Source organism: Geotrypetes seraphini, chromosome 2 (genome assembly GCF_902459505.1).
Source record: "Geotrypetes seraphini chromosome 2, aGeoSer1.1, whole genome shotgun sequence".
In the NCBI taxonomy this organism is placed as follows: Eukaryota; Metazoa; Chordata; class Amphibia; order Gymnophiona; family Dermophiidae; genus Geotrypetes; species Geotrypetes seraphini.
In genome coordinates this window covers 154286717-154301156 of record NC_047085.1, presented here as the reverse complement: position 1 = coordinate 154301156, position 14440 = coordinate 154286717, and the positions used below count along the sequence as shown (strand labels likewise).

At 45.5% G+C, this 14440-nt stretch overlaps 1 protein-coding gene across 7 annotated transcripts in view; it reads left to right on the top strand.

Annotated features, from left to right (window-relative positions):
• The window catches only part of PPP4R1 (protein phosphatase 4 regulatory subunit 1), a 354086-nt gene that overhangs the window by 234883 nt on the left and 104763 nt on the right, over positions 1-14440 (top strand). For all 7 annotated transcript variants that reach the window (XM_033934064.1, XM_033934063.1, XM_033934068.1 and 4 more), the window contains one exon: positions 6377-6469. In XM_033934064.1, the coding sequence (XP_033789955.1) occupies positions 6377-6469 (93 nt within the window). The remainder of the gene's footprint in view (positions 1-6376; positions 6470-14440) is intronic.

Below are 14440 nucleotides of genomic sequence, written 5' to 3'. Positions count from 1 at the left end.
ACAGCCATCTAAAGTTTTTTCCTTTTGCCTGAAGGGGGTTTTCTGTTCTGCTCTGCTCTCTTTCTTTATTTTATTCTGTTTTTCAGTTAATTTTTGACAGTTTTAGTGCTTGTAGCTTACCAATTTCAGAGTCAGCTCTACCTGCGTGGAGAAAACTTAGTTCTGCTGCTGACAGGCCAGTTCATTAAGGTACCTGTTGGTCAGACTGCAAAAGTATTTTTGGAGCTCAGGGCCATCCTCGCTTACCGTCCCTCACCTACTGCTTAGTAGGGGTTTGAGTGCAGACTGTTAGGCATCCGTAAGAGGCTCAACAGGGTGCCAGCTACATTTTTACCTCCCCCTCTTCTTGTAGCACATCCGTCAGTCCGCATGGGTGGAGGTTCAGTCAGATGTCAGGTCTGACAGGCAACCCAAAGATCAGAATTGGAAAGGGCTTTCAGCATGAGGCACTGATTTATTTTCCTTTTCCAGCTACTGTACAGAGCTTAGTTAGGCTGCAGCACTTTTCCAGCACAGGACACGATGAGTAAGGCTTTTACAGCCTATGAGGTAAATCAGGAGGGGGGAGGGGTCTGAAATTTCAATTTTTGGTGGTTTCTGCATGTTCCCCTCTCCTGAAAAATCCTAAATGTGCCGTTTTTTGACCTTTGGGGGTTTTTTCAGCAATTTTTGACACCAAAATCTGGCAGTGGCCATCTTGAATTTTTAGTGATCTTTTTTCCAAACGTGCCCTACAGCTCAAATCTATTATTTTTTTTCCTCAAAACTTGTTGGAATGGAGTCCTTGTGCTCTTTTACCACTAATCCATGCCAGAATTGTGCAAATTCAGCACCTCGGGAGCATCTATGTGCCACGTGCCATGCTGTACTGGAAGGAGAGGCAGGAGCCATGTGTTTTAGCCTCTCCTTTGCTTTCTCGGCTTGATGATAGGGTGGCTATTTCTCTTCTCAGGTCCCGGAAACAGTGACCGTCCTGCGCAAACCCACGGAAGCCAAAGAGCCTAAGAAACGCAATTTAAGAGCCCTCGCAGAGCGACTCTACACTCCATGGTACGCCTTTTTCTTCTGAATTCATCAAATTAATGTGGAAAGCCTTTAAGGAGAGTTATTTTCCCAAAGTGTAGACTTCTTGCGCTTCAAACTTTGCATGTTAGGCTACAGCCCCTCAGGATATCTGTCTTGCATCTAGCATTGCCCAGCCCATTGGAAACCTGTTTGTAGGGGATATAGATGATGGCTCTCTCATTGTGCCCTTATTGTCCATGGATGCACCTCCCATATTGGGGGAAGCTGATCTGCAGGCTGGTGCCTTTGATCCTATTATAGCCTTGGATCCTGGGGATGATCCCATGGTCCTGCACTTAAGCCCTTGGCCCTGCCATATCTGATTTCTGAGTCTTTGCATGAACTGAATTTAAACTCTCTGCCAGTTTCTTCTACTTCCTTCTTTATGAGTCGAGTGAAGGTTCAATCTTGTACATTTCCCTGGCATCCGGACATTAATGTCTTAGTCATGGAGTTGTGGTATTCTCAAGATGGCGAGAGCCATGTCTTGCTTGTTTCCTATGGTACAGGAGTGCCAGCATCTCTTTATTCAGCCTAAAGTGGATTCTTTTTTTGTAAAAGTTATTAAGCGCACCTCTCTTCTGAGTGAGGGCGGTGTGGTGCTCAAAAATATGCAGGACTGCCGTGTTGATGTAGTTCTCAAGAGACTGTTTGAGGCGTTGACTTTGGAAGTCAAAGCAGCCTCAGCAGCGTCCTTTGTGACGTGCCTGCCTTTCTAGGCTACATACTTTGGAGCGTGAAGGTGATGAACTAGTACTTCAGCTCCTTTTATTGGGAGTGGATTATGTAACTATGATTTCTTTGATATTATTCAGGTCACGGGTAAGGCATCAGTTTATTCTATTTCTGCTTACTGGAGATTCTACCTCTAAAGCTACTCTCAGCAGACTCCCATTTAAGGAGCAGTTGTTTTTTGGTGAAGGTCTGGTCGATCTCATGAATTGTGTGGTGGACTGTTGTCCCAAGACTCTGCCTGACAGCAGATCCAGAGGTTCAGGGCACTCTACTTTTCATGGCTCCCGTTGGTCTCGGCAGTATTCCAGTTCCACATTACAAAGGTTTTCAGGATCCAGACCTCGGCACCATGTGCTACACCCTCCGCCAAGAAATCACAATGATGCCAGGTCAGAGGAGGTCCCCCATATAATTGGGGGCTGTCTCTTGGCATTTCTCCCGGCCTGGGTTCAGATTTCATCCGACTGTTGGGTCCTGGAAATCAGACTGGCTACAAGCTGGAATTTGTCAAACTTCTAATGGATTGGTTTGTGGACTCTTACGCATGGCGGCCGGCAAAGGTGGTCAAGGTACAAGCAACTATGAGGTTACTAGATATATGCAGGCCATAGAACCTGTGCCGCCCAAAGACTCAGGCTCCGGCATATACTCCATATACTTTAATGTGCCAAAGTGCGGAACTCTGAGCACTGCATTTACATAAGGTTCTATATTTTTAATATGATCTTTAACAAATAACGCTACTCCCCCTCCTTTTCTTCCTACCCTGTCTTTGCTGAACAGATTATAGGGTTATAGAAAAAATCCGGAGTGGATTCTTTCTGTAGAGCTCTCTGCGATGGATAAATTACCTGCTAGACCATAACGACACACTTATCTATTGGAAAAGACATTAGCAAGGTAAGAACCTCATCTCATTTTATAAAGACAATCAGAATAATTTGCATAGATATTCAGTAAACACCATGCATCTGGCAAAAGGAGCTATCCTAAGACTACCCTTGGTAATCATTTATTGGCCCAGTATGCAAATTAATATCTACATAAATATGATGAAATAAACTTTAAAAATGTGGATAAAGTTTTTTCCTCCCCCCCAAAGATGTTCCTGAAATTGCTGGGTGCTAACGATCTAGTGTGCACTAAACACTAAGTTGCCCCATGGAATATAACGGGCTTCTTAGTATTTAGCATGCACTAATGCGGTTAGTGTATGTTAAATCGGCTAGTGCCTATTTATGAATTCCTCCTTTAATCCATTCAGTATTACAGACTGCAGCATATAAATCCAGTTTCTAGTGCGATAGACACTCCATTCCTGAACCTGCGAGTAGTCGATCCTTTCTCGTGAGAATTTTTGTAGTGAGCTTCATTAGCATTCTTTTGCTCCATCTCCCATCCTTCTAGGCTGTCCTCCTGTCCTCAGAGCGTAGATCCACAATGACAAAAACTGAGATTCTGGCGTGTCCCCTATAACAAAGGGTATCTTCAGAACTTTTAGTCAGCCCTAGGTGAATGCCTAGGCTTGGGAAACAAGGGTAAATATTGGCTCCAAGTTATTACCACTCAGACAACGTTCTTCAATAAAGAATCAAAGTTTTATTCTGAACTTGGTGGTCCCAAAAAGGTGAAACATAAAAGGCAAATATTGGCAAAACAAATGCAGTTGTAAAAGGCAAACTCAAAATACACAAGCAAAAATCCCATACAGGTTATCTTGCCAGAGTTCTTGCACTCTGATTCAGCAATATATTTTATAATGGTATTCAAACATAACTCAAACTTCCTCTCAGCAGTATTTGTTAGAGGCATGAAACATAGATAACTTCCAGCAGTCAGGTAAAGGTCCAAACAAACTTGTGTCACAGACAATGTTAGAAACTTTGTTTGGCAGCAAGCCACAGCACAGCCTTGCAAAGAATCCCTGGTCTCTTCAGCTACCTCCAGGAAGACAAGGCAGTTGTGTGAGATTAGGTGATTAGCTACCAACAAACGGTAGCCACAGTATGGTTGCAAAACTCCAAACAAACTCATTCATACAGTTCTCAGGTTCTATAACTTCAACCTTTACTTTTAGGGAAAAAAAACCAGTTGCCAGCATTCAGGTAAGTAAATTTCTGAAACCAAACTAATAGTTAGCTCCAAAGACAAACAGTAAATTCTTCAGGCATTTCTTGCACAAAAGGAAAGGCAAAAACACCCCACACTCACTACTTTCCAGCTACTCACTGCCTGGTTCAATTTGTGTCCATAAGATATGTCTGGTTCTCAAGTATGGGACCAGCAACTTGTACCTCCATGCTTTCCACACAATCAGGAATCTGGAAGTCTGAGGTGGGGAGGATTTCTTCCACCTTCTGCAAGGGCCAATCTGGCACTTCTGGCTCTGCTTCCTGGCTCCACGGTTCCTGCACTGCCTTGGGCTGCAGAAGTGAATCCCCTTGGTCACTTGCTCCTCCCCCTGCTGCTTGCTTCAGCCTGCTCTTAAACAGCTCAGAACCAATCCCCTTCAGCCTGTAGAGGGGGATGGGCTTTGGTTCCAAAGCAGCCTTTCCCTGCCTGGCTTTTCTAGGTGCAGCTAGTTTCTCCGTGGCTTTTCTAGCTACCTTATAGACTGGAGGCTGCTATTGCCAGTCTGCCTGCCTTTGCTCCAGATCACTATTGCTCTGATCATAGGGGCAAGGGAGGTCAGTTGGTGCCCAGAATCAATCTGGTCAGCTCTTCTGCACCGGATCCTGTTAGGGGCAAAACTAGTGCTGGTACTAGGTTTGTCACAGCACAAGACATGCCGGTTCCTGCTCTCTCCGAGAATCTCAGAGAGAGCAGGAACTAAGGCCTTGAGCATGCGCAGATGCTCAAGGCCCAGCGAAAAGGACGACAGATCTTCAGGCACTGGCATGTCCTGTGCGTTGGTGCCGGTGCCGGGTGCCAGATGGGGGGTAAGTGATGTGTTCGGGTGGGTGATGGGTATGGGGAGGATGTCGGACCGCGGCGGGGGAGGAGCGACGTGAGCAGGGGGGGGCAAGATCGCAGGGGGAGGCGCTCGTACATCGAGGCAAGCTCGGTTTCTGAGGCGCCAATTTTGCAAATGTTTTTACTCGTTTTGCAAAACACTCGCAAACCGGTGCACTCATAAATTGAGGTACTGCTGTATTCTATAAAATATGTGCATGTACATTGCAACTCTGTGTCACCCAAACCATGTCCCTGGGAATGCACATGCACAGATTGCATAAATGTAGGTGCACACTTCATGTACATTTTGGGGCTGATTCTGAAAATGGCACCTATCTCCTAGGTGCCATTCGGCATGGTTGTTGGTGAACTAGGTGTCAGTAGGCACCAGTAAACATCATAATGTTAGGCACTAATATAAAATCCTGGCCTAATTTACTTGTGCCTAAGTCATATCATGCCTAGTCTCTGCCCCTAACCACACCCACTTTCAGGTAGGTGGTGTTGGGCACCGATAGGCTCTCAACCTAGGTGTCACTAGGTGCTGCTCTTTATTCCATGTGCAATTTCAATTAGTTTAAAATTGGTTTTTAATTAACATTTAATGGCATTTTCAATTAAAGTCATTTAAGAAATTTTGAGTTGTGTGCAAAATTCGGCTAGGTATCACCAATGTAGACACCGTTTATAGAATCAGTCCCTTTATGTTCTTTTATGGGGTGGCTTTCATGAAAGTGTGCTATAGGCTTTTCACACAGAAAAAAGCTTTATAAAATTACTCCCTGATTTTCCAAACTCTAGGAGCTTATATGAACATAAATTTATCTGACTTATTATATCTGTGTGAATCCTTTCTACTGCAAAACAGATATAAATTATTTGTAGGTAAAGAGTTATGAAGTAGTTTGTGAATTTGCAAAATTCAAACTTGACCAAAGGTACCTTCTTTAATATGCAGTTTTTGAACATCAAATCATGTTCAGACATATCATGAAATGTTATATAATTATGCTGCACTTGGTGAAGGAATACAATCAATCCAGGGACCCTAATAGGAAAAATAAAACTGAAAACTGACTTTTAGGAAAATACCTGTTGTTTGCCTGTGGTGAGCAATTTACAATCTGCCATAGTGATGTAATCTACACCAGAGTAATCCTCAAGATGCTTGCTTGCAAACTTCTGCCATTATCTGGCCTGATGTTTCCTGAAATTGTATTGCAAAATGTGTTCTGTCAAAGATCATCATTACTTGTATTACATATTAAATGCTTATTTGAAGGAGAATTAGCAGATCTTTCTAGCCTGTAAAATCTGACAAATATAGCAGAAGTGATTTAAAGTAAAACAGTGATTGTGTGAAACTCAGATAGTGAAGAACCTATTATAGAGCTCTGAAATTTATCAAAGGATATTCTATGTCATCTTAAATACTGCTCGATGAAATGCTGTCCAATGACCTAATTTATTATTTAGGTAAGGTTCCCAATATAGCTTTTTCTTTCTCTGTCTAGAGGGAGAAAGATCTGAGAAACATCTTATATAATTTGTCTTTTTTATTCAGAGGTGTTGGGATGGATATAAAAAACATTATTTCAGGTGAATTTTTCTTTCTTATTAGAGTGTGGAATCTGCACTTCGCTATATTCACAGTGAATCAGATTTGAGTACTAATAGTAGCAGCCCTGATGATGGAAAAAAATCTAAAATACAGGTAAAATTATAAGATCTCTATACTGTACCCAAAATTGATGTTTTCTACGGTTAATGGTTACTTACCGTATTTTTTGCTCCATAAGATACACCCTAGATTTAGAGTAGGAAAACAAGAAAAAAAACATTCTGAACCAAATTGAGTAGTAATATATACCAGGCTCTGCACCCAGCCTCCCTCACTCCTTCCAGACTCTGCACCCGGCCTCCCTCAGTCTTTCCAGGCTCTGCACCTTGTCCTCCCTCCCTGTCAGGCTCTGCAACTGTTTCTTTTTCATTTTTCATATACACACAATACACACAGCAGATAAAAATTCTCAAAACTGACACATTTTGATTACTAAATTAAAAATAAAATCATTTTTTTCCTACCTTTGTTGTCTGGTGATTTCATGAGTCTCCTTCCTTTCTTCACTCAAGCCTAACAATTGTCCCTTTCTATTCCCTCCCTCCCATGTCCCGAGTTCATGCCCCCTCCCCCTCACTGCCTTCCAGCCTTTTTTCTTTGCCCTCCCTCCCCTTCACTGCCTTCCAGCCTTTGTCCTTCATCCTCCCTTCCATGTCCCGAGTTCGTACTCCCTCCCCCTCACTGCCTTCCAGCCTTTGTTCTTCGTCCTCCCTCCCTCCCTGCCACACCAAAGCCTGCCCTCCTCCCCCTCACTGCCTTCCAGCCTTTGTCCTTCCTCCTCCCTCCCTCCCTGCCGTGCTGAAGCCTACCTACCCGCCACCGATTCCTCTGCCTCTGGTCCACTGCAACTCCGGGAAGGGAAGGGCCACCATGCAGCAATTGCACGCTGCCGGCCCACAAGCCTTCCCACAACATTGGAGAGAAGGTCCAGGCCAGCCAATTGGCTGGCCCGGACCTTCTCTCCGATGTCAGAACTGATGTCGGGTTAAGGTTTGTGGGCCGGTGACATGCAATCACTGCACACTGGCCCTTACCTTTCTGGAGTTGCTGCGCAGTGGCGGCGAGTAGGGAGCAGCGGCGGCAGGCAGGTGGGGTGGGCAGTGGTCAGCCTGCATACCCCCAGCAAGCAGGACATTAAAAAAGGTACCACAGGGTGGGTGGGGGAGTTAAAAAAAATTATCTTCGTTGCATAAGACACACTGACATTTCCACCCACTTTTGGGTGGAAAAAGTGCATCTTATGGAGCGAAAAATACGGTATCTTATATTTACTTGCATCTTCCCCGTCTACCCTGGATTCTGTACGTGTGGTGAATTATCCCTTTCTGTGAAGTAGCTTGCAGAGAAGAAATACTTTCAACTTTGAACACCTCCTCTTTAGAGGCGGAGTCCTAGTCTAGAGCTCATTTTTTTCTTCAAGTGAACTGTGCAGAAGGGTCTGATCTGCTCTGCTTAGTTTTTGCTTTCTTGCATTTAAAGTTCATTTTTTTTCAGAGGCTTCAGTGCCCTGAGACCCAATTCTTGGGGATTCCCTGCCTGGGAAGGGACGCAGACCCACTGTACCAGTCTGCAGGGCAAGTTTTTGGGTGGACCTGGAGAGCCAGCTTGCTGTGTTTTCTTCTGGGTTCAGCTCCCTGGGAGCTGGCTTGCTTCCTGAGTTGCTCAGTGGCTTGAGTGTAGGCTGTGGGTGTCCTGAGTATGAATCCTTGGGGTATCGGCACCAGCTGTGTGTTTTCCTACCTCCATGTGTGTGTGTGTGGGGGGGGGGGGATTGGGGTTGGTCCGTCCAGCTTGCAGCCCAAAGATTCTGTGGTCTGCAAGGGTTATAGGAAGTATCTGAGGCAGAAAAGTCCTTTCCTCCATTCAGCTGTATTGAACAAGCTATAGGCAGGCACAAACTGAAAATTGAGTAAAACCCCATTTATACCTTTGGGACAGTTGGGGTGGGTAAGAAAATCCCAATTTTGAGGGTTTCTGGGGTTAGGGTTCAGGTCCCTCACTTCCAAAACTCCCATTTCTGTGTTTTTGCACTTTAAAAAAAATCTCCATAGGCTGATTTTGGTGCGATTTTTACTGGCGGCAACCATCTTGGATTTCAAACAATCTTTTTTTCTAAAAGCCTTTTTATCTTCCTAGAAATCCCTTGTTTTAGCTCCCAATCAACTGGGATGGACTCCTCAAGGGGTGATGATGCAAATTCTTGTGGAATATGTGCCAAGTTACCAGTGGAAGAGCATCTGTGTACTGCATGCTGTAACGTACACGAGGGAGTGGTATGAGCCTCAGGCTGAGCCTCGTCATTATCCTCCAGGGCTCGTGAACTGCTCTGGGTCTGGGAAATGGGTAAAAAATATTACCTGGGACCTTTTTCTCACGAGGTGAAGTGAAAGTGTTTGGTGTCTGGAGACTACAAATGCTCAGCTGGATGACTTGCAGGCTTCATTTACTTCCCCTACACTAGGCATCTCCCCAGAATTTGTTAATCTTATGTAGAGAGCCTTTATGACACGTTCAGCTCAAGGGGCGCAGCTTATGTGTGCGCAGCCTTCAGCCCAGGGAGCATCTTCTCCGGTGCCTGCTTCTTGTATAAGCGCTAATACAAAAAACTATTGGGAAAATCAATTCAAATCAGCTTCTCTATATATTACTATATCTTACTCAAAAAAGCTGTATAGAAAATATTGTCACTTATTTAACAAATTTTTATACATAATCATTGCACCATGTTCTATAAATAATTCAGATATCCATTTATAAATACTTGTAAAGTATATGGAATTAGATTAGAGTTCCCCTTCCTAATTGTAATGACTAATATAAATGTTCTGTGAAATGTACTGTTCTCACAGTATTTCAAACCTCAGTCTTCTTTGTATCTCCTTGAATTCAGATAATCTTGTTTGCTGTGAAATGTTGTAATTGAATGCTGGCTATCATGTTTCCAGAATCCATTGGTGACAAAGAGGGTATTTCAATATTTCAGTTAACTTGTAATTGTCCAGCTCACTTGTAATTGTCTAGCTCAGTGATGGCTAACCTTTTTGAGCCCGAGTGCCCAAACTGCCGCACAAAACCAAAGAATTTCCTCAAAGTGCCAGCACGTCAATTAAACCTTAATAACAAGATTTTAGTATCTAAAAACTCTTTATAAAGTTGCCTGAACTATGTAACATCATTTTTAAAGGTTGGAATCTTTGTATTGTCAGAGAATCAATTTGATTCACAATCCTTTGGTTTTCATTTCAATTTATAATGTTTTAATGATTTCATTCATGGGCCGAATACACACATACTTTTCTCTGTCGCCGCACTCTTTGACCAAAAGATTTGTAAGCCTGCAACCACGTCAAGGTAGACTCTTTCAGCAGCTCCCCTCCCTCCCCCTTACCTTTGTGGCCAAGTCAAAATGATCTACCAACAATAAAATTTTTAAAACACAAAGAACGCTGTACGCAGAGAAAATGTTAATTATCATTTATATTCCGCGGGTTTTCAAAGAGGTCAAGGCAGATGACTTTATGCAATGTCACCTCAGTAACAACTATACAAAAATAGACAAATATTCCCCCTCCCTTTTTACTAAACCGCGATAGCGGTTTTTAGCGCAGGGACCTGCGCTGAATGCCCCACGCTGCTCTTGAAGCTCATAGGCTCCCTGCGCTAAAAAATGCTATTGCGGTTTAGTAAAAGGGGGCCATAGTGCAAAATATAGACAGCATATATAAATTCTCAAAGCAGACACATTTTGATCACTAAATTGAAAATAAAATCATTTTCCTACCTTTGGTAATTTCATCAGTCTCTGGTTGCACTTTATTCTTCTGACTGTGCATCCAATATTTCTTCCCTTTTTTCAGCCTCCTGTATGCTTTCTCTCCTCCAGAACTCATTCCCTCCCCAAACTTTTTTTTGTTTCACCCTGCCCCCTTCTTTCTTTTTCTCTCTCTCCATACCCCCTTTCATTTTGTATGTCTGTCTTTCTCTCTCTCTCCGTGCCCCATTTTTCTTTGTTTCACCCAGCCCTCTTTCTTTTTTTTTTTTTTTTTGGCTCCCTGTCCCCCCCCTTTCTTTCTCCTTGCCCTCCCCTATGCCACCACCATTGGGAAAATGCTGCCACCGCCACTGGGGAATAGGCTGCCACTGCCGCTATCGGGAACAGGCCGGCGCCGAGTTCGCCCTGCTTCTCTTCCCCACGGGGCCGACCAACTCTCGCCACTCGACTGGCTGGCCCAGAACGTCCTCTCCGACATCAGAATTGACGCGTGTGGCGAGAGTTGGTCGGCCCCACAGGGAAAAGCAGGGAGAACTTGGCACCGGCCTGTTCCCAATGGCGGCGGTGGCACTCAAGTGGCTAAAGAGATGCAGTTTGCCAGCCCAGGGAGAACACTGGAGGGTGGCCAGCTGTGCACCCCCTTGGGTGTAAAACCGGGGCAGACCGCCCCCACCCCCACCTTGGTATGCCACTGCCTGTACCTCACTCCCTCCCTATGACCAAAAATTCTCCTTTCTTCTATTCCCCGTGTACACAACCATCTCTTTCCCTCCCTTCCTCTCTCCCAAGTCCTTGCCTTCTGTGTCCAAAAACACATTCTCTCCCCCACCTCAGCATCTCTTTCCCTCCCTTCCTCTCTCCCAAGTTCATGCCTTCTGTGTCCAAAAACCCATTCCCTCCCCCACCTCAGCATCTATTTCCCTCCCTTCCTCTCTCCCAAGTCCATGCCTTCTGTGTCCAAAAACCCATTCCCTCCCCCACCTCAGCATCTCTTTCCCTCCCTTCCTTTCTCCCAAGTTCATGCCTTGTGTCCAAAACGCACTCCCTCCCCCTTTTGTGTTCCCCGTTTGTCTCCCAGCCCATCTTAGCAACTTTCTCAGCAAAATGTAGCTCGAGCCGCGTAGGCTTGTCTTCTATTTCCTGCCTGTCCCGCCGCGCACACATAGCCGATCGGAAATCTTACCCGACTTCAGCGCTGACGTCAGAGGGCGGGCTTTGCTTAAGCCCTCCCTCCGATGTCAGCGCTGACGTCGGGGAAGATTTCCGATCGGCTGTGTGAGCGGCAGGGCAGTCGGAGTAGAAGACGAGCCTCGCGGCTCGAGTTATATTTAACCTCGCGGGTCCCCCATCGTCCCCGTTCAGCTCTCTCTCCTGTGCACCCCCTGGTAGTACTGCCCTGATGGCGGCCCTGCGCGTGCCAGCTGCAAGGCCTTCGCGTGCCACAGTTGGCACGCGTGCCATAGGTTCGCCATCGCTGGTCTAGCTCAACACAAGACTGTGTTTCACCATCAGGAGCTGAGATCAAAATTGTTTTCTTTTTCTGTATTGTTACCTATAATTCCAATAAAAAGATTTGAACTAAAAAAAAAAAAAGATTAAATGCTCTCAAATACCTTAATACATCATACTAAAAATGAACAGATGCCAAGGGCAGGATACAAATCACCATATTTTGTCACATTGTTCCTCTTATTCATTGTTCTGGCAACAAGTTGGCCCATGGCTCCAGCGACCTTTCGTATCTCAGTGGATCAGATGGCATGCCGCTTTTGTCCCAGGATTCTAATTCTGGCCTGAATGACTCCAGTTCCCTATTTGAGCCTGGCAGCCAGAGGGCCTCCCTGGCTCCCAACCAGGGAGACGATCCTCTTATTCACCACCTTTTCAGGTTGGTCTCTGTCCTCCACTTTTATTTCTGATGTGGTGTCGGAGTTAAAGCTGGAGTCACAGCCCTCCACTTCCAAATGCATGGTCATGAGTGGCATTAATGACCACACCTTTCTTTTTGACTCATCCAGATATTACTGCCCTGGTCACAGAACAGTGGGAGACCCCGGAAGGGTCTTTGCAGGTTACTAAGGCCATGACCAAACTTTATCCCACAGTGCTGGAGTTCCAGCACCTCTTTGCCCAGCTAAAGGAAGTGTATTGCTCTCCCAAGCGAGGCTGGTGTCATACTGAAGGATGTGCAGCACCACAGGATGTACTTGATGTTTAAGAAACTGTTTTAAACCCTGGCTCTGGGGTCAGGGCTGCTTCTTTTGCTTTGAGGGCCTGCCACATCAGATTGTGCTGGCCCTTTCAGCAGAGAAGGATTAATACCCTCATCTCGTATGGGAAGGTGTGGATTATGTGGCAGATGCTCTCCACAACCTTATCAAAGTCATGAGCAAGGAGTTTGCTTATTCAGTTTCGGCTTGCTGGATGCTCTAGATCCAGCAGTGGGATACCTTGAGTAAGGCTAACTTGAGCAAAATGCCCTTTAAGGGGCAGATGCTTTTTGGTAAGGGCCTTGATGATCTTATGGCCAGTGTGGCGGATCGCCGTCCTAAGTCCCTGCTGGAGAGCAGGACTTGCTGGCCGCCTGGCAGTAGTAGGGATACTTTTAAGTTCCTCCTGCCACTCTCGACAGTACTACCAGGGTTCAGTGGCACAGAGGCCGATCCAAGATTACTGGCAGCATTTCAGCAACTCCAAGCACCAGCAGACTGCTGGTTCCTTTCTCAACCCATCCTCTAAAAGATCCAATGACGCCAGGCTGCCGGCCTCACTCCCACATATTGGGGGGCAGTTATTGCCATTTCTGAGGGAGTGAGAGAAAAGCTCCTTGGATCAATGGATGCTGTTTATTACCCAAGAGGGTCACAAGATCGAGTTTTATCACCCTCCCATGGATTTGAACCTCAACTCTCCTTCCAGACGGCCGGAAAAGGAGATCAGGATCCGAACTACTCTCCAGAGACTTTTAGACATTCGGACCATAGAACCTGTCCCCCATCTCCGACTCGGGTTCAGGCAGATACTCCAGATACTTCATCATGCCAAGGAAAGACACAGAGGACTGAAGGATTATTTTGGATCTAACGCAGCGAATGCGTTTCTGAGAGTCCCGTGTTTCTACACGGAGACAACCCCCTCAGTCATCGCGGCTATGGCTCCGGGAGAATTTTGGCCTCTCTAGACTTCTTGTAAACATATTTGCATGTACCCATTTCTCCGGACCACAGAAAATATCTGCGATGCCACATCCTTCAACATCATTTCCAGCTTGCGGCTCTCCTGTTCAGACAGGTGACAGCCACCCCCCCCACCCACACACACATTCACTAAAGTTATGGTGGTGGTGGCAGCTCACCTCTGGCACATGGGGAGTCTCTGACAACTGACTAATCAGGACCCCATCCAGACAGTAGCATGAGCTAATGATGCATCAAGCAGTGGACCAGCTCCAGCATTTGGTCTCGATTATCAACGTCAGGAAGAGCCATCTGGAAACCACCCAGAGGTTGGAGTACCTGGGCACAGAGAATGACACGGGGGGACAGATTTTTCCCTGTCCCCGCTGGAACTCATTTTCCCATCCCGTCTCCACAAGTTCTTTTTCTGTCCCTGCCCCATTCCTGCAAGCTCCATCCTCAACTAAACAAGCCTCAAACACTTTAAAATCATAAGTGTTCGAGGCTTGTGCGGTTAAGGCAGAGCTTACAGGAATGGGATGGGGACAGCGACAAAACTCATGGGGACGGGGAAATTGAGTCCCCTGTCATTTTCTACCTGGGCATTCTTTTTCACATGGCTTGCAGCTGAGTGTTTCTTTCTGAGCTGCACAAATGGAAGCTCCAGAGTCGGATCTGTTCTTTCTTGGACTTGCAATCTCGGACTGCATGGTATTACCTTCAGGTCGACATTGCATATCTGGATTTTCAGAAGGTGTTCAAAAAGGTTCCACATGAACAACTACTTCAGAAAATTGTGAGCCATGGAATCAAGGGTGAAATACTCACTTGGATTAAAAACTGGCTGGAGCATAGGAAACAGAGAGTGGGGGTAAATGGACAATACTCGGACTGGAAGAGCATCACCGCAGGGCTCGGAGCTTGGACCCATGCTCTTCAACATCTTTATAAACGATCTGGACATTGGTACGACGAGTGAGGTGATTAAATTTGCTGACGATATGAAGTTATTCAGAGTAGTGAAGACACAGGGGGAATGTGAAGATCTGCAACATGACATAATCAAGCTCGAGAAATGGGCATCAATATGGCAAATGAGGTTCAACATGGATAAGT